Source organism: Delphinus delphis, chromosome 8, assembly GCF_949987515.2.
Source record: "Delphinus delphis chromosome 8, mDelDel1.2, whole genome shotgun sequence".
Taxonomy (NCBI): Eukaryota; Metazoa; Chordata; class Mammalia; order Artiodactyla; family Delphinidae; genus Delphinus; species Delphinus delphis.
Window position 1 is genome coordinate 99,229,099 of NC_082690.1, and position 27,092 is coordinate 99,256,190.

At 38.1% G+C, this 27,092-nt stretch overlaps 2 protein-coding genes across 8 annotated transcripts in view; one reads left to right on the plus strand and one right to left on the minus strand.

Moving 5' to 3' along the window:
* The window catches only part of LPXN (leupaxin), a 43,037-nt gene extending 28,469 nt beyond the window's left edge, over positions 1-14,568 (minus strand). For 2 of the 6 annotated variants that reach the window (XM_060018952.1, XM_060018949.1), the window contains exons 1-3: positions 14,300-14,316; positions 12,709-12,775; positions 4,991-5,148 (exon numbers count right to left, since the gene is read on the minus strand). In XM_060018952.1, the coding sequence (XP_059874935.1) occupies positions 4,991-5,148; positions 12,709-12,717 (167 nt within the window). In that variant the 5' untranslated portion in view covers positions 12,718-12,775; positions 14,300-14,316. Of the gene's footprint in view, positions 1-4,990; positions 5,149-10,055; positions 10,213-12,708; positions 12,776-14,299 lie in introns of those variants that run through there. The other 4 variants (XM_060018948.1, XM_060018953.1, XM_060018954.1 and 1 more) reach the window with 4 other exon arrangements.
* Positions 13,598-27,092, plus strand: part of ZFP91 (ZFP91 zinc finger protein, atypical E3 ubiquitin ligase) — a 31,410-nt gene continuing 17,915 nt past the window's right edge. Inside the window, exons 1-2 of one of the 2 annotated variants that reach the window (XM_060018947.1) lie at positions 13,598-14,033; positions 19,070-19,098. In XM_060018947.1, the coding sequence (XP_059874930.1) occupies positions 13,690-14,033; positions 19,070-19,098 (373 nt within the window). In that variant the 5' untranslated portion in view covers positions 13,598-13,689. The remainder of the gene's footprint in view (positions 14,034-19,069; positions 19,099-27,092) is intronic. The other variant, XM_060018946.1, reaches the window with a different exon arrangement.

Sequence of the window (27,092 nt, forward strand, 5' to 3'; positions counted from 1 at the left end):
TCACTTTGCTGTACAGCAGAAATTAACACAACATTGTAAATCAACTATACCTCAATAAAATAATTCTTTAAATAAAAAAAAAATGTTGGTACTTATCTACACCCAGAGTTAGAAGATGTTTTTAGCTTCTAAAGGGGACGATAACTAGCCTATCTCTGAAATCTCCTTTCACAAGGCAGAGGAGTACCAGTCATCCCACAGAGAAAGGTCAAATTCTAAGCACAGTAGCTGGCATGTGAACAAATACGGTGTCCCCCTCCCTGCCCTAAAAGCACTGACATAGAGAAGTCATGGTACTTAGAAAAGAACCATAAAACAAACAAAATGAGTCAGAGCAAAGCCCCTTTAACTAGACAGGATGGTGTCTAGGGGAAGACTATAACACAGTTAAGTTTAACATACCAGAAGAAATAATGAGTGACTCTAAAGGGTAGTTGGCCAGTAGTTTATTTCACGAACAAATATTTATTGAGTGCCTGTCATGTGCCAGGGCTGGGGATGCAGGAGTCAACAAACAAAACAAAACAAAGGAACAGAAATGGTTCCTGAGCCTTACATTATGGTGGTGAGAAACATAATAAATTAATATAAAAAATAATAAAAATTAATGAAGGGTAGGAGATAAGAAATGGGGGAGGGATGGCATTTATAAATATATTGGTTGGGGAAGGACTCACTGAGAAAGGGGCACTTGGACAAGGGCTTATAGGGGGTGAGGGAAGCATGCAGATATCAAGGGTAACATGATCCAGATAGACAGCACCCTGCAGCATCTATGGAACAGATAGGAGGCGAGTGAACCAGTGAGATAGGGGCAAAGAGTATAAGGGGCCAAGTCATGCAAGTAGGGTGACCATATAATTCATTATTCAAACTGGGACACCTGTGAGAGTGAAAGAGGGGACTAAAAAATAATTAATATTACATTAATTTTTTTAAATATGTATTTATGGACCAAAAATTTTATTTTATTATATTGGTGAACCAATAAACTAATTCTATTCAAAATAAAATTTTCTAGAATATTTTTAAATGACACACAGCTATGAACATGAAAGCCAAAAAATTTTAAACCTTTCATATTGATTATTGAAACATTTAAAAATAGCATAAGTAAATAATTATTCTTGAGATATAGATATATTTATATATACCTTAATTGGCTACTTAGCCATTGTTGCCTTTAACATTGTGATGTGAAAATTTTTCTGAAAAATGTCTTTCTTTTCAATATGATCTTATTTATTTTTATATTTTTTATAAAATTGCAATCCTCTACAAAGCTTCATTTTATGGTTAGTATATTTGAAATTGTTAACACTGCTTCTCCATAGCCCATAATAGTTTCAACTGAGAAAATACTCTCTTTCCAGATGCTGATGAACCTATAAGTTCAGAGCAGATTCTGCTAAATGGAAGATACTCTGAATTCTATTTTTTATATTAAAATGTGTAATTATTTCAGCTCCAATATTTTCACATGTGCTGTATTTCTGCCTCCATTCGGCCCACCTTTCTTCAATAATATTTTTACAGGACAGAGCTCTTAACTTGTCTCTATTTGTGATGCCTTTTAACACTTCATCAAATGTAGATACCGCAAAATCACAGGCCTTTACAATTTCATCCCATTCTGGTGGGAATATAAATTTATCCAATTAAGATCAGGAGGTCCATCAAAGTCAAGATGTTTCCAAAGCACGATTTTCAAGTTAGGTAATTAAACCATTTGAACTCTCATCTTTTGATTTGGTGAATTCCTCCCAGGCTTTTGTAGGGAGAAATGTGAGCTTCTTCCTTTCTGTAAGCTTTGTTTCACATAATTGCAACTTGTTAAAAACTTCAAAAGCTGACTTTTCATGCTACATTCATTGAATAATTTGATTAAATATTTCCAACTGATTTTGCACATAATGTGGCCTAAATTTAGGCTGCTTTACAAAGTGGTTTTTCAAAGGCTCAGGCTCACAGGCAATGAAGAGAGAAAATACATACAACCACACTAATATATTTTTACATTCAACAAGAGCTTCTGTCACAAAAGTTTTGTAGATGAGCTATATATATACTCTGATTGTGTACAAATATACATACATATATAATTTGTAAATTTTAACAATTGCAGTTTCTATTTTGATTGGTGGGATACTAAAGCTTATTTGGATGCAGTCATGAATTTTGTGCATATCACAACCAATTCCAAGTACATATCTGCTCCATAGGCTTTTAAGTATGTAAGAACATTGATTTTACCACTATGCTCTGCTCCACCAAAATCTGTATTAGTATTATCACCCGCCCAAAACAACATTTTATCTCCATTCTTGAACTTTTCAACTAAATTTACAATGGCATTAACAATCTCATTTTAGACAAAAGAATGAACTTCTAAATATTTTGCTTTGATTCTTTGAATTGGATGTAAAAATTAAACCATTTTGAAATTAAATTTTCTAATTGAGGTCTCTAATTGATTTAATCTGGTATTATTATTATTATTTTTAATCTGGTATTATTTGATGGCTTGCAAAGGGAATCAATTAATTAATCATCACTAATTCACTTTACTTACAAGCACAAGAAAACTTGGAATTGAAAATGAGCAAATTTAATTTAGAAGAGTAATTTAATCCAAATGGAAAGGTGTGCTTTTCAATGACATGTAAACATACCTCCTGCAGCTTCACATATTGAATTATCATCTGCTGGCCCATTCTTCTTAAATTAGACATTAATTTTTGAAGTAGATCCTGATGCTTCTTCCCCATAGTTGTGTCTGTGGTTTTCAAATGGACAGTGATAATTCTATTCCCCCCACAGTGGATGGTAAACGTTAACAAATACTTAGATTACACATCCATTGTCAACTTTATTTTATTTTATTATTTTTTTAATTTGGTTGCTCTGGGTCTTAGTTGCGGCAGATGGGCTCCTGAGTTGCAGCACGCGAGCTCTTAGTTGCGGCATGCATGTGGGATCTAGTTCCCTGACCAGGGGTCGAACCCAGGCCCCCTGCATTGGGAGTGCAGAGTCTAAACTACTGTACCACCAGGGAAGTCCCATCATCAAGTTTCTTGAGACAATTAAACGTGCAGTTTTGGTTTTGGTTTGAGCCAAGTTTCTTGAGACAATTAAACGTGCAGTTTTGGTTTTGGTTTGGTTTGGTTTTTGGTTTGGTTTGTTGCAAAATTTAAAAGCATTACCAAATAATAAAACTAACAGTTATAGCTTTAATATACAATTAGTGACAAAACTGATTTAACAAGAACATTTAGATTATACTGTACTCTATGGCAAGAATGCTCAGCCTCTATTTCCTAGACACAACTTCTATGACCTTAAGTCACAATTTCCCATATTTCTTTCTGACCCTGAAGAGGCTCCCTGCATCTCACAGACCACCACATGGACCACAGCACAGCATGAGTGGTGCTATACCAAGTGGCCATCAGGGGAAAAAAAAAAACCTCAAGGTTTTTCCTGCCACCACCTGAGACCAGAGGAGTTAGCTGCCCCTGACGGCTGTGCTTGAACTAACGGCCAGCACCTTGCGTATTATCCTTCAAAGGGAGCTGTCAGTTAGATTTTGTCTTCTCAAGATCAGGAAATGAGAGACAAGTGGTCATTAGTCTTTTAGATCCAGCTACAATAAAATAAGAACTCTGTTCACTGCCCGTGTGTTTTATATGCTACTACAGGAGACTGTGAGAGAAGCCAGAAGAACCAAATGGAGGTCTAGTAATCCACGCTGGTTTACTTTAATGCAAATACTAATTTTAAAGATTTCACACACACAAAAAATGGAAAATCTGGGGTAAAAGGTAAAGTCAGTAACAGGATGTCAAGAAAATAAGCATAAACCCAGGCTCCTCCAAGGGAACCAAGACGTAGGTCACCCCATAAAGTCAGTGTAAAGACTGTGGCTTTTATTCCAAATGAGATGAGAATTCATCTTGGGGTTCTGAGTAGAAGAATAAGATGATCTGATTTAAGTTTTACAGGATTATCCTGGCTGCTTTTTGGAGAATAAATTGCAGGGGGGCGGTCAGGATAGGGGATCAGTTAGGGATCTATGGCTATAATCTCACGGTGAGAACGAAGACAATAGCTCCCTAGTAGAGAGATAAATGTGTGTCCTTAAAACTGTATGTATGTAGCTGGAAGGAAGAACAGTTAAAATGGAAACCTACCCATAGGCTCAAATTTCAAGTCTGTGCTACTAGTGATTTCCTTTAGTGTACAAGGATGAATCAGAATATCATAGTTGAGAAACACCAGCTATGAAGAGCACCTACTTAATTCCTCTTACACTAATCCATTCTCATCAAGTAACCTTCTAATCATAAAGTAGATGCATGTAGACTTATCCATAGGAAGGGAATACATATATCAGCAAATACTAGTATCTGTTCTACTTGATAGTTTAAACTCTAACCAGAAATTAATAAATTGGATTTCTGGGGGGGTTTTATACATAATCTTTTATAAGTTTAGTTTGTTTGTGATGGTTCCCTAGAGCTTCGTCATCTCTAGATATACTACTTGAATTTCTTAATATATTCAGCAGAAAATAAGAGCTGGAAAGTGGCTATCCTAAAAAATCCTGAGAAGATCTGGCTGAGCTGCTGCCTGGCCTTGCCCAGGTGACCTCTGGCCTTACTGAGTGCCAGTCCAGTCAAACTGCAACATGCATCTCTGATACCCAGATGGTGATATCAGAATATCCCAAGTGAATTAAGAAATACTCTGCCTGTTACCAGGCCCTCAGGAAAAAAAAAAAAGTTCTCAAAGGTTTATTCTTTTATGATGATTTTTCTCCATTCTCCTCTTCTTTCTGAAAACAACCACCTTTAACTTATCATTGAGTAATTCTTCTCTCTTTCTTGGATATATGATTTTCCTTTTGCATCATTTTATGTAAGATACAGTTAATTTCCAGAAATGCACTCAAATATCTATATTCAAGGTACTCCAATAAATGAAAAGTTACCGGAAAGGGACTTGAGTCATCCGGAATGGAAGGGGCACTTGAGGTCTCAGCATGGTTACTCTCCTTTCTGGAATGCTGATCCAGGGGAGGAGAAGCTGTGTTGGAGTATTCATCACTCTCCTGGAGGGTGGAGTATTCCAGTTCCTCCAACAAGGCATCTATATCAAAAGATACAAGGGAATCATGACATAGAATATGTACGTTTTCTGGAAAAATTATCCTCTTAAATAGCCCCACTGTGCCTCCATTCATCTCCCTCTTCTCTTGGGTCTTAAGAGAAGGCTAAATTCAAACATCCTCCCTTACTCCTTATTTGACTTCAAGAATATGGTCTATTCTACCAGGAGATGTTTAATGCCCTCTGCATACTGTAGCCTGCTTCTTATTTCCTATGGTTGCATTCAATTTCATAGTCTTATTGTACAATTTGACTTTTTATATTGCAGCATATTCATTTTTATCATTTATTTAGAGTGGATCACCCATGAAGATCTCCAATTAGAAAAATGTAAATGCTACATATTTTTTCCCAATTGAAAAATATATGCAATTACATTACAGTTTTCCAAAACATACCTGTACAGTAAAACTTATTCTTAATCCTGATAATTTTTTTTCTTATATCCCAGCACATAACAAAATTCTCCAAGCAAAGTATAAGTATTCTGTCATTTAAGGTGTGGGGAAAAAAAGGGATTAGAGGGGAAACAGATGTTGCAAAGTCAAGCAAGATGCTGCAATCCAAACAGCTGAGATTTGTTTCTCTCGTAGTTTTCTTGGGAAAAACCAATGGACTTTATTGTATGAGTATTACACTGTTACCTTTCTGTTTTGAGGAAATTAATATTAATAATAAAATTAACACAGGACAGGCATTGTGCTCAGGACTGTATATACTTCTTATATATTTAATTATATATTTATATATTTAGTCATCCTCATGCTTTGAGGCAAGTGATAGCATTGTCCTTATTTTGTAGATTAAGAAAGAGACAAATACCTTGTTTAAGGCCACACTGCTACTGAGTGCAGAACCCGGCTTATCCTGGGCTACCTGATCCCTGGCCCCTGCAAGTCAAAACTTCCAGACCCCATTCCCATGTGGATTCTCTGGATCATCTTGGCACGACACTTTCCTTTCTGAAGCTGTCTCCTCGTCTACATAATAAAGCAGTTGTATCACAACAGTATTTTTTTAAATTGCGGATCGAGACCCACTAGTAGATCTCCAGTGGATATCTTACCACAGATTGCAGTTTTTCAACTTTGCAAAACACTGGATTATATTATTTCTAAGAATCTGCCTAGCTCTAAAGTCTTCAGCTGAGGAAAATGAACTTTACAGGTCATTAAAAAAAAGATTTTACTTCAGATATTCGGGGATGGGTATTTCTTAATGGCATAAGAAAAGATCTAAACATTTCTTACAAATGAAATCCTCTACAGATCTTTCTCAAGAATCTAGCTCACAAATATAATGAATTTTATGCACCATTTTAGAGATAAGCAAACTGAGCTAAACTCTTCAGGGCAAATGATCCTTCAACAAATAAACTGTAATGGAAAAGAAGAGATAGAGGGGGAACCAATAGGTTAAAAGAGACATAAGAGACTTACAACCGATTTCAATGTATGATTCTTAAATAAACAAGCAAAATCCAAACAAAGAAAGAAACAATTAGTAATACTGAACAGTGACTGAAAATTCAATAAGTAGTAAGTACTGTTAACTTATTTTAGTTGTGATAGGATATTTGATAATATTAAGTAATTTCTGTTAATATTTTGGGTGTGATAATGGTATTTCATGACATTAAGAAATTACTATTAAGGATATTATGGATATGATAATGGGATTATGGTTATTTGTATAAATGTATATATATATATTTATGCTGAAATATTTACATATGAAATGATACAATGTGTGAAATCACTTTAAAATAATCTAGGAATGGAAGGCATGGGTGGATGTATACATGAAATAAGATTAACCAAGAGTTGATAATTGTTTAAGGTGATTGATGGGTACATCAGATCTCTTTAACTATTTTCTTTCCTTCTGTAAATTTTAAAATTCTCTATAATAAAAGGTTTTTAAAAAGAAGAGAAAAGAAAAGAAAAAGTAAGGTAGAAATAGAAAGTAAAACTTTTTCTCTCAGGACTTTACTAGCCAAACTGAATGCCAAATCTCTGAATTCCAAATTTTTATTCTATAGCCCTTTATTAAGATATAGCTTCTTTCTTTTCTATTTCTTAAGCTTTGCTCCAAACAGAAGTCATGGTTCCTCTTGGATTCAAAATAAAAAATTGGGACTTCCCTGGTGGCGCAGCAGATAAGAATCTGCCTGCCAATGCAGGAGACACGGGTTCGATCCCTAGTCCAGGAAGATCCCACATGCCGCGGAGCAACTAAGCCTGTGCACCACAACTACTGAGCCTGCGTGCCTAGAGCCCACGCACCGCAACTAAGAGTAGCCCCCTCTAGCCACAACCAGAGAAAGCCTGAGCACAGCAACGAAGACCCAACGCAGCCAAAAATGAATAAAATTTAATCTTAAAAAAAAAAAAAGGCATTTACAATAAAGATGAGGGGAGAGGGAAGACCCTCTGCAAGAGAAGCAAACAATACCATTAGGAGTAGAAGGTTACCCTTAGAAGCGCCAGCTAACCAGAGTTACTAAAACTCCTTTCTGGGTCATGAGTTAACAGGCCTTTCTCTTCCTGTTTCCTATGAGTGTACATATCACCAACACCCCGAGATTATCTCCCTTTTGGCCAGATGCTGTGATTTGAAGATGCCTAATTTCAGCATGACAAATATGGGATTACTGGTGCAGGGTAGGGGGTATCAGACTGAACACGCTGCAGTCCATTTTCATAGCGCCTCATCTGTGGAAGTCAAACAGTGTCAACATTCACAGGAAGGGAAGTAAGTGAGGTGTCTTGAAGGTCTCACTAGACTGTAACGACTTCACTCAGAGCCAGAGTCTGCTCCCGCTTCCCCTTTATCTAGCATCCCCATGTAATGAGGGTTTAAGTAAGACTTTCTGGGTGGATATAAACTACTAACCTTGGGGGCAGTACTGCAGAGAGGAAATATTGGCCCGCCTGGGCTGACTTGTCCTCCATGCTATTTCTCCACATTGGAGAGGAAACACCCACCCTAAGTCTTTTGGGTGGTTATTGAGCCGATGACAATTTGAAGAAGCGATTGAGGCGTAGCTATTAACAGCCTAATGATGTTTAGCCACCTGGATAACATACATGAATGTTACCTTCCAGGCCACTTGGTACTTTCCACATTCCTGGACCAAATTTCTCTACCATTCATCCTGCTGAGGAAATGCAAAACTGCACAAATCTACTTTTTAAAAAAATATTAAATTATCTGGGTTATCCTATTGGCTGGAACACCAGAGCCAACAAACTGCTAAAATGGGAGAACACCTTGTCACTTAATCGGTTTTGGTGTCAGATGCTCCTAAGAGTGACACTGAACAAGTTATTTTGTTTTTCTTAGTTTTTTCATTTGAAAAAAAACAGTGGATAAAACCTATCTCAGAAGGTTGCTTGGAACACTAAAATGATTAACATATGTACAAATGTAGCTTAATAAGCTACACTGAATAAGCATTACTCCCCTTGCCGATTACCTACATTAAAGCCATGAGGTAGCCCTAAAATAAAAAAGCAGAACTGGACTCTGGAGGAACTTGTACAGAAATGTGAACTTCTCCAACCTTCACACAGGATAAGAACTGGGAGTCTACCCCAAATCCAAAATATATTCTACTCCAACTATCAAAACAGACTTTATCTCCAAAACAGTTCAATATTTATTAAACATTAAATACCCTTCTCCTTCTCATTAACATCTCTTCCCTCCTGTAATTTGCCTTCCTTCCTTCCTCTACTCCTCCAGCTCTCAAAATACTTTTTTTTTTTTTTTTTTTTTTTTTTGTGGTACGCGGGCCTCTCACTGTTGTGGCCTCTCCCGCTGCGGAGCACAGGCTCCGGACGCGCAGGCTCAGCGGCCATGGCTCACGCGCCCAGCTGCTCCGCGGCAGGTGGGATCCTCCCGGACTGGGGCACGACCCCGTGTCCCCCGCATCGGCAGGCGGACTCTCAACCACTGCGCCACCAGGGAAGCCCTCAAAATACATTTTTTTTATAAAGACAACATGCAAGATGTTTTTTATTGTTGTCATTGGCACTTTTGACATACCCCAAACATACAAAAACCCAGGACACCGTGTAATTATGCAGCGTGAACATTGGGTAAAGGTGACTCAGTGTTAGTAAGGATGACAGCAACAAAAGTTGGCAAAAGATATGGAATGAGTCCCAAGAATGACAGACCTTACATTACTCCAAAGGTTTGAAATCAGGGATCTCTCTGAGCAGTGTAGTCAATGGCTTCACTGCTGGTTTCAATTGCTTTGGAGTGGAAGGAGGTATCATATTTGCAGGCCATGGTAATCTGTTCCTTCAGAATTGCTCTCAATAAACATCTTAGCAGTGAAAGCACTGGAGTAATAGTGCTGTATCTTATTTAATACTAAACCATGGAACAAATGAAACTGCTCTGGCCTTTCTCCAACCTTTGCGAATCCCTCATTCTTGTACTTCTATTCTATTTCTTCTCAGAACACCCTTTAACCCCCCTCCTTTTTCTTTCTTTTTCCCCCCAAATCACATCTCTGAACTTGCCAACTCTGTGATCACCCTATGATCTCCAGCAGCCCCCAAGAGGCAAAATGCTCATAATAAAATGACAATTTCAATCACAATTCAGCCCCAAAGTATTTGTACAGCGTTTACTCTGTGGTTAGCACCAAATTCTCTGCCTATTGTGCCTCTGCAAACAGCAAACCCATAGTTCCCCAAAATAACATAGTTCCTCATGCTTCACTCTTGGTTGGCCTGAGGTCAGGAAAGAAGTGAAAATAAAATTTTCCAACACTATCCTCCATCTGGCTAGAAGTATACCCCACCACACATGGAGATGGCAGCCAAGTCTTCATTCCCTCAGAGTTTCTCCTCCAAGAAGCTCCTCACTCACCCAACTCTTCCATCGTCACACACCCAAGATGCTCTGGTACCACAGGTTGTGAAGAACTGTTTTGGCATGTGTTGAAGAAGAGGACCGCAAAGGAACTGAATGAGCCAGCGTGAAGCAGCCTCTATAACCCTTTTTGGTTCCTGTATTTGCTTAGCACTTCCTCTCTTTTGATTTGATTTGGTGAGTTTCTTTCTTTTTTTTTTTTTTCTTTTTTGTAGGTCAGAGTTTTAAAAAATGAGCCTGACATAAAAGGTGAGTAATTGGATTTGAGTTCTGGCTGTGCATTGGCCAGGGTGATAAGAATCAAAACTAGTTTTGAAAAATTTGAGAACCTACTATGTGCCTGGATTCATTTTGAATTCATGGGAATGGCAGATTTGCACTTGTGTTTTTGCCCAGTGTGGGTATCCTGCTGTAACTGTGCATGATGGAATCTGATTTTTTTTTCCCCTGAGGGACCACGGAAGCACAATCTCCTTCATAAAATTTCCATCAGAGTTAACTAGCACCCAATTCATTTTGCTTAATTATCCAGAAATTGTGCTTACCTGGTTTTCTGAATAGATCATCAACCCATTAAAGGCAGAAAAAAAAAAAAGAGATACAAATGAACTTATTTATAAAATAGAAGCAGACTCACAGACTTAGAGAACTGAATTTATGGTTACCAGAGGGGTAGTGGTGGGTAGGGATAGTTAGGGAGTGTGGGATGGACACACTGCTATATTTAAAATGGATAACCAACAAGGACCTACTGTACAGCACAGGGAACTCTGCTCAATATTCTGTAACAACCTAATTGGGAAAAGAATTTGAAAAAGAATAGATACATGTATATGTATAACTGAATCACTTTGGTATATACCTGAAACTAATACAACATTGTTAATCAACTATACTCCAATAAAAAATAAAAAGATTAAAAAAAAAAAAGGCAGAACAGGATTCTCAGGACCAGGTTCATATTTGGATTCTCAGGGCCAAGTTTATTTCAGTGGTTCAAAATGCAAACAACTATAGGGGTCATGAAGAATGAAACTGGAAGATTTAAGACACCAGGTTCTAAGCTGCAGACATTCTCGATTAAGCACAATTCCTGCCTAGTTATATTGTCTTAGTTTCTCTAAAAAGTGACACTGAGGTTAACTTTCACTTTTTTTTTTAACCACTGTGATTTTATTCACCTTGAATAAAACAAAACAATTACAAAAGGCCTACTATGAGAAGGCAGTACATAAAGAACTAAAATTACGGTCCTGTGAAATAGATATTATCCCCATTTTTACCAGTGGTGAAATAGATACAAAGAATAGAAACTTGCTAAAGATGATATAATTAGTAAGTGGCTTTGTTACTTACTATAACAGATTTAACTTCAAAGCCTGTAATCTTTCCTCTCCAACACAGTGGTCTTTTTAAGGTTAATCTAAAGGAATCATTCATTCTCCATTCCATTGTGACTCTAAGACTTTAAAAAAATGTTTTTAATGTAAAGGAGATCCCATCTCTGCATTACTTTGAGCAGCCATTGGATGTCAGTGCCATTCTAATAGTCTGCTCACTGCAAACATAGGTTTGAAAAATTCCCATCCACACTATGCTCAACAGTTTTGACAACTGAAATGCCGTTACCCGCATGAAAGCGCAAAACACTCAACAGAGAATACGAACATTTGCCCAATCTGAAGTGGTAACTGAGCCAAAATCCTGGAAGGAAAAATGCTCTTCAGCATTTGTCTTGCAGATATTGGACTCCATCTGCAGTTTAACTAAATGATTAATGTGAAATTTAGAACTGGATTCCGAGATCTTGTTTCCATTCACTTACGTTGGAGATTTTTAACCCCGGATGCTTTAGTTTCCAGGAGTAAGAACTGTTCCTGCAAATCGCTCCTCGATTATAATGGATGAAAGGAAAAAAGGAAGCAACGCAAAAAGCTCACAGCCATCACCAAATGCAACTTGGAGACAAGCAAACGGAAACTCCCGTTTGATGCGTTAGGGCAATTTAGTTTCACATGCTAGCGGAGAGAAAAGTAATTTCTGACAAAGCTGCTATTCTGACCATGCTTCCTGTGCAGCAGAAACATTTAAAAACCGCAGAAGCAGATGGTTTCAGGGTGGGGAGTGTGAGGGAGGCCTTCAGTTTTCCGGGTAGGTCACGCTAACAACCCTTCACCTCCCTTCCTTCCAGCCCAGGGACCACAGCCAAGTTAAGCAGCCGATACCAGTTCCTCGGCCCCGACAACATCTAGTAAAAAAGCAATTCTACAATTACTTCTACAAACTTTTATTAAGTATCAAATGAGTGGTAGGAATTGTGCTAGCCCCCCTAGGATCCAACGGAACCAGATTCAATCCCTGACCTCCAGACGCTCACAGGTTAGTGGGTCAGACACAAAAGACGAATATTGCAGATATAAACGCTAAGCGGTCCCAGATGAGGTGCCACCTAACCAGACAAAGATGAGGGCTATTACGTGTCCACCCTACAAATGGTTCGCCAACACCAAGTACGAAACTACGGAAAACCCTGCCAGGCAAACCCCACCAGCCACTGGGCCCACAATTGTGGTCAGATCTACGCAGGCGTTGAGGCCTAACCCGGAAACACTGCCTCCCCGGAAGAGTAAATTCGAAAAGAGTAAACTACCTTTCCCATCGCGCATCAGTCAAACACTCCCAGAATCCTCTCCGCCTCTGGCTCCGTATCTTTTTTCCTAAGGCGTAGAATAAGTTGAACTTCATTTCCCAGGATGCCCCTGGGCAAGTTAACCATGCTCATGCGCCAAAAGGCGGGTCCTCCTTGCCCTCACGACCCCGCCTCTGTCCTACCGCCGCCATTTTTTCAGAGACTTTCATCCGGCAGCCGACGGGGCTTTTTTTCTTAAAGGAGAAGCGACAGCTCAAAAAAATTTCCCCCTTCTCCCCGCAAGACCTGGCGGCGCTGGGGACAGAAAGGCTACAGACAGGAAAGTGGGATCGGGGTGGGGGCAGAAGAACGCCGAGGCTACTTCCGCGGCTTAAGGAAGAAGGATAGAAAGAGCCCTTGTGGCATTAGCGGCTCCTTAGGGAGGCAGGTGCGCGCGCAGCCATTCCAGGGTGCGCGCGAGGCGGGGAAAGAGGTGCGTTTTTTTCCCACCAACCTCCTCGCGAGACCTGCCCCTCCCAGTGCCCTTAGCGCGCATTGAGCTCCGGAGGTGGGGGAGAAAGGTCATTTTGGCATTGTCGCGAGACACAGCCGTTTAACGGTGAGAACGGGTGCGCGGGGAAGAAAACCTCGCGCGCTCCCTTGGAGCCGTTTCCTGATTGGTTGAAGGGAGGGGTGGGGGAGGGAACCGGTACGCCGCTGCGTGAGAGACCTTGGGGGGCGGGGCGAAGAAGCCGTTCCTCCTCTCCGATTGGTCCGCTGCGCGTCTGTGGCGGGCGCGCGCGCGCCGCCTGCGGTAGAAGGCCTTGAGTGGCAGGGGGTGGGGGGGGCGCCCTCGGAGCCGGGCGGAGGGGAGGGGGGGAACGAGGAGCGCCGAGTGAGAGTGAGCCGGTCGCTCCGGGGGGCGGGGGGAGCAGCGCCGCGGCCGCCGCCGCCTCCGCCTCCGCCGCCTGGGACTAGGGGGTGGGGGGCGGACGAGTCCCGATGCCGGGGGAGACGGAAGAGCCGAGACCCCCGGAGCAGCAGGACCAGGAAGGGGGAGAGGCGGCGGCGGCCAAGGCGGCTCCGGAGGAGCCCCAGCAACAGCCCCCTGAAGCGGTGGCGGCGGCCCCTGGGGGGACCACTAGCAGCCGCGTGCTGAGGGGAGGTCGGGACCGGGGCCGGGCCGCTGCGGCCGCCGCCGCCGCTGTGTCCCGCCGGAGGAAGGCCGAGTATCCCCGCCGGCGGAGGAGCAGCCCCAGCGCCAGGCCTCCCGACGCCCCAGGGCAGCAGTCCCAGGCCGCGAAGCCCCCGTCTCCAGCTCAGGGCAAGAAGAGTCCGCGACTCCTGTGAGTAACGCAGTCTTTCAGGCGGTGGGAAAGACCCCCCTCTACCCGCACGCAACCCTCTCGGCTCCCGTAGCGATCACTCCACGTGACATACTGCTTGCTCTGCCCCCTGCCGGCTCGCATGGCAGATGTCACGCCGCTTCCCTAGCGGTCTTATCACTTCTCTCTGGCTTCCTCCGCCCCCCTTGCCTGTCTGTCCGGCCACTTCCCCACTCCCTGAAGGCGTCCTTTGTAGGATACACTTCTTCTGCTCCTTAGTGACCCACCTCTTCCCTGCCGCCTCAGGCTTCTCCCGCACTCTGGCATCTGCGCTCCCTTTGTCAGCCTATCCCTTTCCCGCTTAGGGCGGCTCTCCAGTATTACATCACATCCCCATTAGGAAATCTACAGCGTGAGCTTAGATCTTAGCCTTCAAAATTGTGTCGTTCCCCTCACCCCCCCCCCCCCCCGTCCCATTAATTAGCTCAAGAGCCAGTTGTACTAGTATCGTTATGTAGCTTTTTTCACTCTACTGAATTTTCACATCACTTTTCACTCGTTTTAAAAACCTGGGACTTAGTAGTCGGGTAAAACGTGGCTTGCCATTTTTAAGTATAGAGTCTTTCATGTAACAAGATGAGTGGCGTTTTCTTTCATTTTTTTTGACAAGTAGCTTATGTGTTTGTTTTTGCATATGTTTTAATGTAGGAACTTCGTCCTTAAAAATTAGAAAAATCTGAAAGTAATTTCTTTATTACCTAGAGATCATAGAGAAACTAAGATGATCAGAAATATAAATGTTTTAAATTGTTTATTAAAATGTTTCTATGCTGAAAATACTGAGGCACACGTGTTTGTAAATTCTAGAAATCAATCACATTAGCCATTGAATTCGTTACTGAAGGCATTTGTGTCTTTTGACTTTCAAGTGAAAAAAATTAGTAAAAGCAGGGAAAGTTGAAGGTGGGGGGAGAAATCAGTTTTAAATGCCCCCCCACCTCCACCACCACCCTACCTCCCCAGCAGAGAGCATGGCAATATTTTGCTTGTACAGACCCGATAGATTTAGAACACTCCTGTTATGAAATTAAGAGTGAAGTCTGTGACCTTGGCATGCTTGTCTTAGAAGACTCTCAGAAAGAGAAATAAAATTCAAAGGTTTATTGTGTATTATATGTGCTTTCAAATTATTAGATGTTATTTAAATTAACATAATTTAGAGAGTTGTGTAAACTAAATTTCTGTGGACAACAAAAATATGTACTTACAAATGGTTCAGCTGCAATTAGGATTCTAATTGCTGTAAATTAATTTCGTGGTCACAGAAAATTTAAGCTTCTGTATTCTCATAAATTTGAAGAGATATATCATTAGCCTTATTTGGATATAAATTCCTTGGACAAATTAAACTGCTCGTGCCTCAACTTTATTATCTATAGGCGATAACGTTAATCTCTATGAGCTGCGTTTGTGAGACTTAAGTACACCCTGTGAAACACTTAACACAAAGCATGATATGTAGGAAATATTTACTAAAAGTTACTGTTTTGAGCAGTGATGTCTTTGGTAGAGGTAAAACTAGTGTGTAGTGGTCTTTTTCATGTAAATTCTGTGAAATTGGATTTTTAATTCTTTTTCTGTTACCATACACAGGAAGGTTAATATCTTAATATATTTTTTTTAATTCCCTTTTATCTTCATCTACCCATACCTATATCTCCTTGCCACGTTTCCCTCCTACTGATCCACCAGCTTTACTTATAGAAATGATCTCTTAAGATTATACATAGAGTGGTAGTTTTACCGGCTGTCATGGTTTATTACGTTCCCTAACTCTTGGCAAAAAAGTACTAATGAGTCTTTTTTTATTTCCACATTATAAATGTTACTGTAGTTGAACTTGGATGAAGATGACTTAATTAAACCCCTTCAGTTTTTTTCCTCACAATATTCCTTGTGGGGAGGGAAGAATAGTCTTAATTCTTAAAGTCCCTTTCTCTGTCATCCAATATCATAAAAGAGAGTAGTGTTCTTTTACCTTCACTTAGCCTCAGAACTCTCTCTTGATTTTATATATATATATATATATATATATATATATATATATATATATAAAATCCAGTTTTGATTGGATTGTTACAATACATTTTCATTGTAATAATTTTTTTGTTACACATTTTCAATTTACTGCATGCCCTGGAAATCAAAGAACTAAAGCATTTCAGCTCCAACCTTGATTGAGCAGTAACTGGTCCTGGTACTGTGTTGACCCAGGGTTTATAAAGGAAAATGAGACATGGACTTTATCCTCAAGGACTTTGCAGTAAAGGAGGAAGATGCATTGATTAGTGGAGATTTGTCAAATGTGTACATGGTTTACAGGTTTTCAGAATGATAAAATAAATTTTGAAACTAATTAAGTGAGAAACAGTCCTTTAAGACATTTCAGTTTACTGAACCCTGGTCTAGTGCCTTCTCACCTTGATTCAGCCCTACTTTCCAAATAACATTTCCCCCAATAAATTCCCAGTCATCAGCTGTTAAACCTACATTTGTTTCTCTTGATAGAAGAGACAGCAGAGTGTACAGTAGCTTAATAATGTCAGTAAATACAGAGACTTGGATTGATTGTAACCTCTTTTCCTCTTACAAGGCAAAATAACAGAGGAAAAAACATTGCTTTCTACTGCTTACTAAGTGACCTTGGGCAAGTCACTTAATCTCCTTAAATATGCTTCATCTTTAGTTGATAATTTATGATTTGTGAAATGAGCTTTATAGTTAGATGATAATTATCATTTTTAGAAACTTTCCTAAGCTTATAACAACTTTTCTATTTGCATTGAAATGCTCAGAAATTAATGAAAAGAGTAGGAACTCTTTGTGAAGGGAAATAAAGAATTTTTCAGTGAATGTGCTCAAGATAAAGGCATGAAGTTAAATCTATAATCATTATAAATTAAAACTTAAAGGCTAATATTAAGGAAAGATAAACCAAATTTGAAGAAAGATTATATATCCGTACTAAGAATTAGGCTTTTCATTTGCTGTATTTTAACCAATAAACTCTGGAGTTAACATTCTTATGTTTCAAATACAGATGTTTATATACTCATCTAACTTAAAAATGTATATGTGTTTCAAATACAGATGTTTATATACTCATCTAACTTAAAAATGTATATGTGTGTGTGTATATGTATATGGGAATTTATATATATACACACACACCCACAGACTCCAGCTTATTTCTGATTCATAAGTTAAAACATTCTTGCTTTCTGCTAATATGGAAACAATATATTGTTAAAATAAGACTACTTTAAATGTAAAAGGCTTATTTTCTTTCTCCCATGTGATAATAAGTCCTTTAGTTATCTGATGCATTTCAGAATTTAACACTTAAATACTTTTTTTTTTTAATTTCTCATTTAGCTGTTGAGGAAAGGTGTTCTTTCCTCACCACAGGGAATACAGGCTAAAACCGAATATTACTAGAGGTAAACCTACAGACTCAGATGGGTTACAAATGAAGGAAACAAATACTGCTCTGTTTTCTGGTATATGGAGTTCCATTTTGGGTTTATTTTCTTGCTGAAAGTAAAATGATAGTAAACCTTAGCATGATACCTTCTTGCTGCTTTTGTAAGGAAAAGGCAATGGTCATAATAGTGAGAATGAAGAGGCAGTAACATTCTGAATTGGAAAAACTTTTCTTGACTCTTTGGAGAAGGCTTCAATTGTATTTAAGCCTGAAATCCTGAGTTTTCCTCTTAACAGTGATCAGTGTGGTAAAAGAAACATTGAACCATTCCAGAAGGTTTTCAGAAAGTTAATTGTATAGTGTTTCAAGACCTAACAATTGTTTCTGTACTTTTCATTTAGAGTTAACATGGTTAGCAGTATTCTTGTGTTAGTTGTTAATTGGGACATTAATAACATAATTTAAAGTTATACCAAGCTTTATTTAAAAAATGGGATGAGAAAATGATATCTAGTCTTTCTAAAGAGAACAGAATATTTATATTATGCGGTGGCTTCTGTATTTGTTTAGATATTCTTTTGTAACATAAGAGTCTTCATTTGTGTTAGGTTTGCTTTCAGAGAAAAAGAGAAAACTGTACTGCTCAGAGATGCTGTGTGGCATCTTTATGGTAAAGATCCAAGACATGTCAACTTTGAATGTGGGTAATGGCTGTGAGGGGATTCATTATACCTTACTCGACAGTTATGTGTGATAGAAATTTTCCTGAATTAAAAACATGGGGATGACATTTTTTTTAGCCAGTATTTTATTACACATTAGCCTCTTTACTGTTCCTCTCCAATTTGTAAAGTGCAAGTTACACTTATTTCTGACGTCCAGTCTGTTGCCTTTTTAGAAATAGATTTTGACTTGGGTTTAACAAATGAATAATTTTAGGGTTTTCTTTTAGGTTCATTAAATTTTTATTATGAAAATTGTCAAATAAACACAAAGTAGAGAAATAGTATATTGAAACCCCAGTATTTATCACCTAAATTTAACAATTGAGATTTTGCCATGCTTGCTACCTTTATCCCCCTTCCCCCTCGTTTTCTTTCGGTAGAAGTGTTTTAGAGGAAATCTCAAACATTATTTCATTTCACCCCAAGTTACTGCATTTGTGTAGAATAAGGACATTTTTCTCTTATGACCATTTAATACAACAAAATTAGCAATATTTTCTTTGTATTAATATCTTTTTACAGTTAAAAACAACTTTTGAATGATACTCTAGCTGTGTGCTGTCAAATATGATAGCTACATGTGGCTATTTAAATTTACGTTAATCGGAACTGAAAATTCAGTTCCTCAGTTACATAGCTGTTTTAGGCACTCAGTAGCCACATGGCAACTACCGTATTGGACAGTGCAGATGTAGAATATTTTCATCACTCCAGAAAGTTCTGTTGGACAGTACTACTCTAGATGTTTTCTGCATCACTCTGGAGATGAACCTGAAAGAGGTAAATATTTGTGTTTTAAGAAAGTGTGCAAGATTATTCATTTAATATTTGATTCTCTTTTCTTTCAGATGCACAGAAAAAGTATCATCTGACAAAGGTAAGACTGAGTCATTCTTACCTCATGTACATTATATGACTGCTTTATAATCTGATAGAAATTAGAATGAGCTTCAGCCTAATAATTCAAATTGTTCCTATTTAAAAGTGACTTTTATTTAGTAAAGAATTACTGGAGTAGATAGAACCTATTTAAGTTAGCAGAAGGTTTGGGCAAGTGGAACATTTTGGCATTATTTAGAAACCTAATAATGGGAAATCAGATTATTTGATGTCACTTTATTGCAATTTTTAAAACTATTTGGTTTTTCGGTAAAGTAACAGAGAGGAATGATATAGACAGCATATATCGACAGAGTATATGTAGACTATATATACAGAGTATAGAGAGTAGAGTAGAGTATAGACAAACTCTTGATGCTTGTAGAGACTCATGTTATAAATGCAGTTTGAAGAATGTGGAGAGAAGAGTTTTCTGAGATTTTAGCCTGGTGAATAATTAAATCGGGTCATTAGGTCTTTCAAAAAGCAAACCAAATACATGTATTAAATGTACTCTTCTGCTTATCTGGATTATGAAGGGAAGCTGATGTTCACTTTATCGTTTTAAATGCTTTTTTAAAAAGACTATTCTGGCTTTGCAGATGGGGTTATTAAAATTGCCCCTGTCATGTTGGGCCAGTTGCTCATTTATTAAATTTTTTTCCCCTAATTATTGGCTGTGTTCCTTGATGCTGCATTCAGATACACAGCGTCCTTCTTAAAACTGGAACAGAGATACTTTTAAGCATATTTCATTTACAGTGTCTGGTCTTGGTCCAGTCCTAAAGGATTGATCAGTTAATTCATTATGTATATATATAACATAAATACTTACTTTTCTTACGTAGACTTTTCTTTTACAAAGAATGCTTTGCAAATATGTATAAGGCAAGTGTAAAACCTGAATTGATGCCATTGAGAAGAATGACAGTGTGGTTAGGAACCAGTAACTTGAATTGGTGGCTGCTTTGTAAATAATTAGACGTCAGTGACCAGGTTTCTTTTTTCTCTGAATTTTAGAATCTAAGGCTAATATTTCATAGTATACCAGGCGTAAGTATTTTGTACTAGGCAAGTTTTTTGTGTAGAAAGTTTTGCATGACTATTTTGTTTAGCAAGTTTTGGATTTTGTTGCTGTTGATACTTAGAAATTAGAATATGTCTGCTAAGAATGGAAAGTCTTGTGTTCCTTACTCAGAGATCATTTTAGAAATTTTAGGATGAGGGGGAAATGTAGACAGGTGGCAGTCAGGTACCAGAGCAGTTTCTATTAAGACAAAAAGCAAAAACCGCAACCTGCCTTTATCAGAGCTAAAAGTACCTCCTGTGTCTAAAGACTACGTCTAAAGAAATTATTTTGGGTTGTCTTGAGGCGAGGTCACAGAATACGGTGGAAATTTTGAACCCTGCTGGAGATAAATTAATCACTGTTTGTGTCAGTTTGTTAAACCAGAGGTTGGCATGTTATGTACAGATTTGCAGTTGAGGAGAGATTAAAACTGCATTGTGGTTAATTCAGTCTAAATCAATCCCACTTTAATCCACTAGTTAAATACTCTGGATCTAGAGTTAGAGCTCAGGGTTTGAATTCAAGTTCTTCCTTTTATTGCAAATAATCCAATACACTGAATCCAGTAAGGACTCAATAAAAGGTAGCTGTTGTTAAGTTTGTAAAATTTCCAAGAAATACTCTCCAACCCCCATCTCAGTCTCTGCATTAGTTTACTTGTACAGTAGCTGTTCAACTCTATGAACACTATATATAGGTACAGAAGTATATCTTATCTTATACAACTAGATAGTGAATAAAGAAATGGAGGTTGGTTTTCTAAAGGTACAGCTATCTTTTTGTTTTCTTACATTGAAAAGATGTTTTCAGGATTGTTTTTACTCTTATTTACTCCAAACAACTTGAAATTATGTGCTGCCCTTCAACTAAAGATAAGAACTTTGGACGTGTTAGAATAAATGACTTGGCACACACAAAAAAACAGCTTGCCGTTGTTTCTAAATTATTAAATTGCAAAATGCCATGTTCATTTTTCAAGCTGAAATAATAGTAAGGAAACATATTAGTGTAGGTCCCTGTTCCTACTACATTTCTTTAACCCTGATGGGTATATGTAAAAGAATGGAAAGTTGCTTTGCGAATAGTGTTTATTAATTCATTCAACAAGTGATCGCTTAAAACATGAAAGCTTGGTTTACCACTGCCAGAGATTATCACCATCATTGTGGAGCTTCCAAGAATGTTAGCAGAAATTCTGAGGGATGGGGCCTGGCTAATGCCTTTTTAACTTGGCTTTATGTTTTCATTCCGGTCTTTGTTTTGAACCAATGTTATACTTAAGGTAATGAAGTAAAGGAATGGTTTGACTAAATGTAATTATTAATAATCCCAGCATTACTTTGTCTGCTAATTTTAATTTCTTTCACTTTTCAAACCTCCAACCAGAACTGCCCAAGATAAATCGTAAAAAAGGAGACAGTAGTATCTTAATTTTTATTAAATGTTTCAAGAGTTTCATGGGATAATAACAAATATTACAGAGTCAAATAAATGTGGGCAGTGTTTGAGTCATCAAAGTTATTTATTGCAGGACTTCTCAGAGACTTTGATTTCAGGTACTATGCAATGTAAATACCAAAATATGCAGAATTACCTATAAGACACCCCCTCCTTTTTTTCTTTTTTTTCCTCCATTTAAAGAATAGCTCATGAAATTAGAGCTTATGGGAAACAGTTTGGAATCCTGGGTGCTTGAAAATTTGATTGTATAAAAGTTTGGGTCTCATCTTTTATTCAAAATCATTTTACTGTTTTTAGTTACTCTTCCTGTTACGGAGTAGTGATGTTTGGAAAAGATTGCCTAGACAGAATCACCAAATGAGTTCATAACAGATCTATGAAGTTACTTAGATTGTTTAAAGTTTTGACTATTTGCCTTATCTAGTTAATAACTTTCATAGCTTTAATTTCATCAGAGTGTTTCTGTTTTCCTGAGTTGGAATACCTTTGATTATTTCTTATCCTCTCATTTCCAGTATTTTTAAACAATATTTGTGTCATCCTTTAATATATAGAACAGGAATTCCCACCTTTTTTTCCCACTCTAACGAGAAAAATCTAACTTAATTTTTACCATTTGAGTTTCTGTGCAAAGGATGTACAGAACATTGTCTTCACAATTCTTCCTTGAAACATTAAAAGGACTCGCTTTCCCTGACTTCTTTTAATATTGCTGAGATTGGCTAATATTTCAAAATGGGCTTTACTAATTATTTATGGAAAACAAAGTAGAGATAATTATCGAAATACACAGAGTAGTACGATCTGGTTTCCGAAACTCAAGTTCTGACTATTATAATGCTTACGTCTCAAGAGGCTGACAGTAGTTTAGATAGGCATTTTATCTATCCTATTTCCTTCCTAGCCCTTTATCTTAAGGTAACAGGAACCATATTATTGCTCTCAGTATGAGAATGATCAGCTCAACATCTTGTTCCATGTTGGCAATGCCCCATAACCTTTAAACCATTTTTCTAATTCAAACATCCAGACCTCCTGTGGTTCTTCCTGAAGTGCAGACATACCTCATTTATGGTTAGTGTGGATTGTGACATAGGCTTAGAAAGCCTTGATTATCAGCTCCTTTCAGTTATGGGATGTTTCATCACTCAGGTAAATGAGTCTTTCTGTCCCTTACATATAAAAAAATAACTTTATAATGATTTGCTGATTATGATTCAGCATATCCGAACCATCTCAACACAGTTTATTCTGTTATATATAATAGTGATTTTATATTGAGATTCCTTTCCCTGCCAGAACCAATTGAGAGTTGCAACAGAATGCCCTGGTAGAAGAAAACTGAAGCAGAAGAAGCCTAAGGTCCTGAGTGGGCAAGCCGACACTCAGCATATAAGAATCTGAAACCCCTGAAGAGACACCCGTCTCTACGTGCAAGCATAACATTATCCTCACACTGAGATCATGGGTGGATGAGAACCTCTGACAAAAAGAAGTTCTCTGATTTAATGACCCCTGACCTTTTAAGTCCAAGAAGGATCAAGCTCCTCTGAATTAAAACTAGGCAGGTTGATCTAACTACATCCAGGCAGATACCCCTTTAGCTTCAGTGCAGTTAATTCCCTTAGAGGTAACTGAGGTTGTCTTTTGCCTGCCTGCTTCCTTGCGTGTGGCTTGCTTCTTTGATCCTGAACTCCCAACTTACATCCTACCTTCTTATTGACTGATTCTGTAACTTTACCTCTTTGAAAATTTCTAAACCCCATTTTCTGTACTGTGACTCTCTCAACTCTTATGCATTGTTGTATAACAAACCATTCAAAAACTTAGTGGTTTAAGATACAAAAATTTGTTATTTCTCAGTTGTCCCTCTCCTCAGTGGCCTTTCAGTTCACATTTTCATGTCATGGTAGGCTCAGGTAAATGGTCCAAAAGCTGCAAGGCCTCTTGAAGTCACCCCACAGGATATAAGATCAACATACAAAAATCAATTGTATTTCTGTGTATTAGCAGCAAAACATTGAAATTATAAAATTTTTAAAATATCTTTTACAATAGTATCAAAAATACAAAACACTTAGGGATAAATCTGATAAAAGATGTGAAGTATGCCTATACACTGAAAAGTATAAAACATTGCTGAGTGAAATTAAAAACCTAAATAAATGGAGTGATGTGCCTTGTTCATGAATTTGAAGATTCAATATTGTTAAGATGTTATTTCTCCTCATATCGATCTATAAATGCAGTATAATCCAAGTCAAAATCCCAACAGGTTTGGGCTTCCCTGGTGGCGCAGTGGTTGGGGGTCCGCCTGCCGATGCAGGGGACGCAGGTTCGTGCCCTGGTCCAGGAGGGTCCCGCATGCCGCGGAGCGGCTGGGCCTGTGAGCGGTGGCCGACGAGCCTGCGCGTCTGGAGCCTGTGCTCCGCGATGAGGGAGGCCGCGACAGTGAGAGGCCCATGTACCGCCAAAAAAAAAAAACAAAAACAAAATCCCAACAGGTTTTTTTGTGAAGAATTTTGACCTTGAAAACTTCTTGAAAGGGTATTGGGGACCCAAAGGAGGTTGCAAACTACAGTTTCAAAACTATTAGCTTACCCTCTTTTTAATAGTGGATTTGATTCTTTAAGGAGAGAGGAAGAGATGAATTAGATACTTGGTGGGCATCCAACCATGACGACTACATATGTATGTTCTGTGTTTATTTAACTATTACTTGATTGAAGGACATTTGATATTTCTCAGGTGTCCCCCCAATTACAGGTGATTTTATTTACTGATTGATTGGCTGCTCAAGACATACCATACGTATACAAAGGTACACTTACTGGAAGTGTACTGCTTCATGAATATTCACAAGGCAAGTCCAGTCATGTAACCATTACCCAGCTCAAGAAACAGAACATGATCAACCACTCCTATGTATAACCACCATTCTGACTTTGAACAGCACAAACTAGTTGTGCAGGTTTTTGAATTTTATATAAATGGAATAATACATTATGTTCTCTTTTTGTAGGGCCTCTTTTGCTCACTGTATGTGACATTCCTCTATGTTGTATTTGTTATAGATTGTTTATTTTCATTGCTACGTAGTGTTCCATTGTGGGGGAATGTATCACAATTTACCCATTTTACTACTGATGGGCATTTGGGTAGTTTTCAGTTACTGGCCTTTATGACTAGTGCTGCAGTGCATATTTTATTAATATTTATTGAGGCATAATTTACACACCTTAAAATTCACACATTTTTAAGTGTGTAATTCAGTCTATATAGATTTGCCTTTTCTGACATTCTTATATATAAACTTGTACATACAATATGTGAGGTTTGTTTTGAGTCTGGCTTCTTTCACTTCGCATAAGATTTTTGAGGTTAATCCATGTTGTAGCATGTATAAATATTTTCATTCCTTTGCATGGAAATACTCCATTTGATCTATCTGTTCATCAGTTGATCCACTTTTTAGCTAGCTACTGTGAGTAGTGATACTGTGAATGTTCTAAACATGCAGTTTTAGATTAAGAATTCACTTCCTTGAAGTAATTCTTCTTGTGGTCTTTTAGGTCAGTATCTTACATAAATGAGCTTCTCTTTTGGCTCTGAACCTAAGGCTGGGTGGAAATGAACCAAATCTGAATTAAGCTCTTGGACTGGCACGTTCCCATTCCTCTTTTAATGATTAGATGTGGTATAGTAGAAAGAATATAGACTTTGGACGTAGATATACCTGAGTTCAAATCTCAGCTCCACGATTTAATATGTGAGCTTGGGAAAGTCAGTTACTTGCTTTCCTCATCTATAAAAATAATAATTACTTGGCAGGATTATGAGGACTAAGTTTAGAAAAAGGGAAAAAATATTAGGCACTTAACAAGTATTTAAGGTTTGTTAGTTTCCCAAAAGAAACGTAAATATTTAAATAGAGATGAGACTTTTACTCTGGTTTCTTCCAGCCTATCAACCAACTATTCCCTATTTACCCCAAATCAATGTTAGCTCTATAATCTTGGGTAAGTCATTTAATTTCTCTAAGCCTCAGTTAGGAAAATGAGGCAATCTGAAGGAGGACCAGGTCATGTTAGGATAAACCTTAAGACTTGAAGTATTTTGTCATGATGAAAATGGCTGTCACCTTTTGGAATTTGATGTTAGGTTGTTTTGAAAGGATTATTGGTTGCTCTAGGATTGAGAAAATTTACTTTGTTTCATCTTTTGGTACCTAGAAGAATTGGGAGAAACATTCCTGCCAGTAGTACCAGTATCTTTTTATCTCAATTCATAGCATCAGCCACTCTTGATTTGTCCCTTCTTTCTCTTTCCAGAACGTGGTTGTATTCACTGTGCCTGCAGTGGCTTGCCTGGTGTCTTCCTTCACCTGGGCTACTGTGGCTCTTTTCTCTTCTTATCACTTATGTATCAAGGAGCCTCTTCAAAGTCACCTACTGTTATGAGAAACAACTACAAATTGTCTTTGAAGCATCACACAGACAGAACTTGGTTCTTTTCCATCTTGTCATGATTATCCTAATGTGTGGGTTATCCTCTGTTGTCAGTTTCTACTCTGAGAACCTGGAGTGCTCCTTTTTTTCCCTTTGTATTTTCTTTTTAAGGTGAAATCCATGTAACAAAATTAACCATTTTAAAGCATAGAATTCAGTGACATTTAGTACATTTATAGTATTGTGCCACCATCACCTCTGTCCCCACCAAAGAAGACCCTATACCCATTAAAGGTAGTCATTTCCCACCCCACCCCCATTTCTAGCTTCTAACGAACATTAATTTGCTTTTACCTTAGTTACCTTAAAACATTACTCTGAATTTACCTCTATTCTGAATATTTCATGTACATGTAATTGTACGATACGTGATTTTTGTGTCTGATTTTTGTCCTATAGCATAATATTTTCAAGGTTCATCTGTGTTGTGGCATGTAGTAGTACCTATTGGTACTTCATTCCTTTTTTTTATGAATTTTAAAAACAATCTTTTATTTTTTATTTTTGTATATTGGAGTATAGTTTATTAACAATGTTGTGTTAAATTTCAGGCATACAGCAAAGTGATTCAGTTATACATATACATGTATCTATTCTTTTTCAAATTCTTTTCCCATTTAGGTTATTACAGAATGTTGAGCAGAGTTCCCTGTGCTATACAGTAGGTCCTTGTTGGTTATCTGTTTTAAATATAGCAGTGTGTATATGTGAGTCCCAAAGGTACTGCATTCCTTTTTTTATGAGTAACATTCCATTGTGTGGATATACTGCATTTTGTTTATCCATTCATTGTTTGACAGACATCTCACTTGTTTCCACATTTGTGGATTGTACTGTTAGGAACATCCATGCACAAGTATTTGTTTGAATACCTGTTTTCACCTTTAGGGGTATACACCCAGGAGTGGAATTGCCAGGTAGTATGGTAATTCTATGTTTATTTTTTTTGAGGAA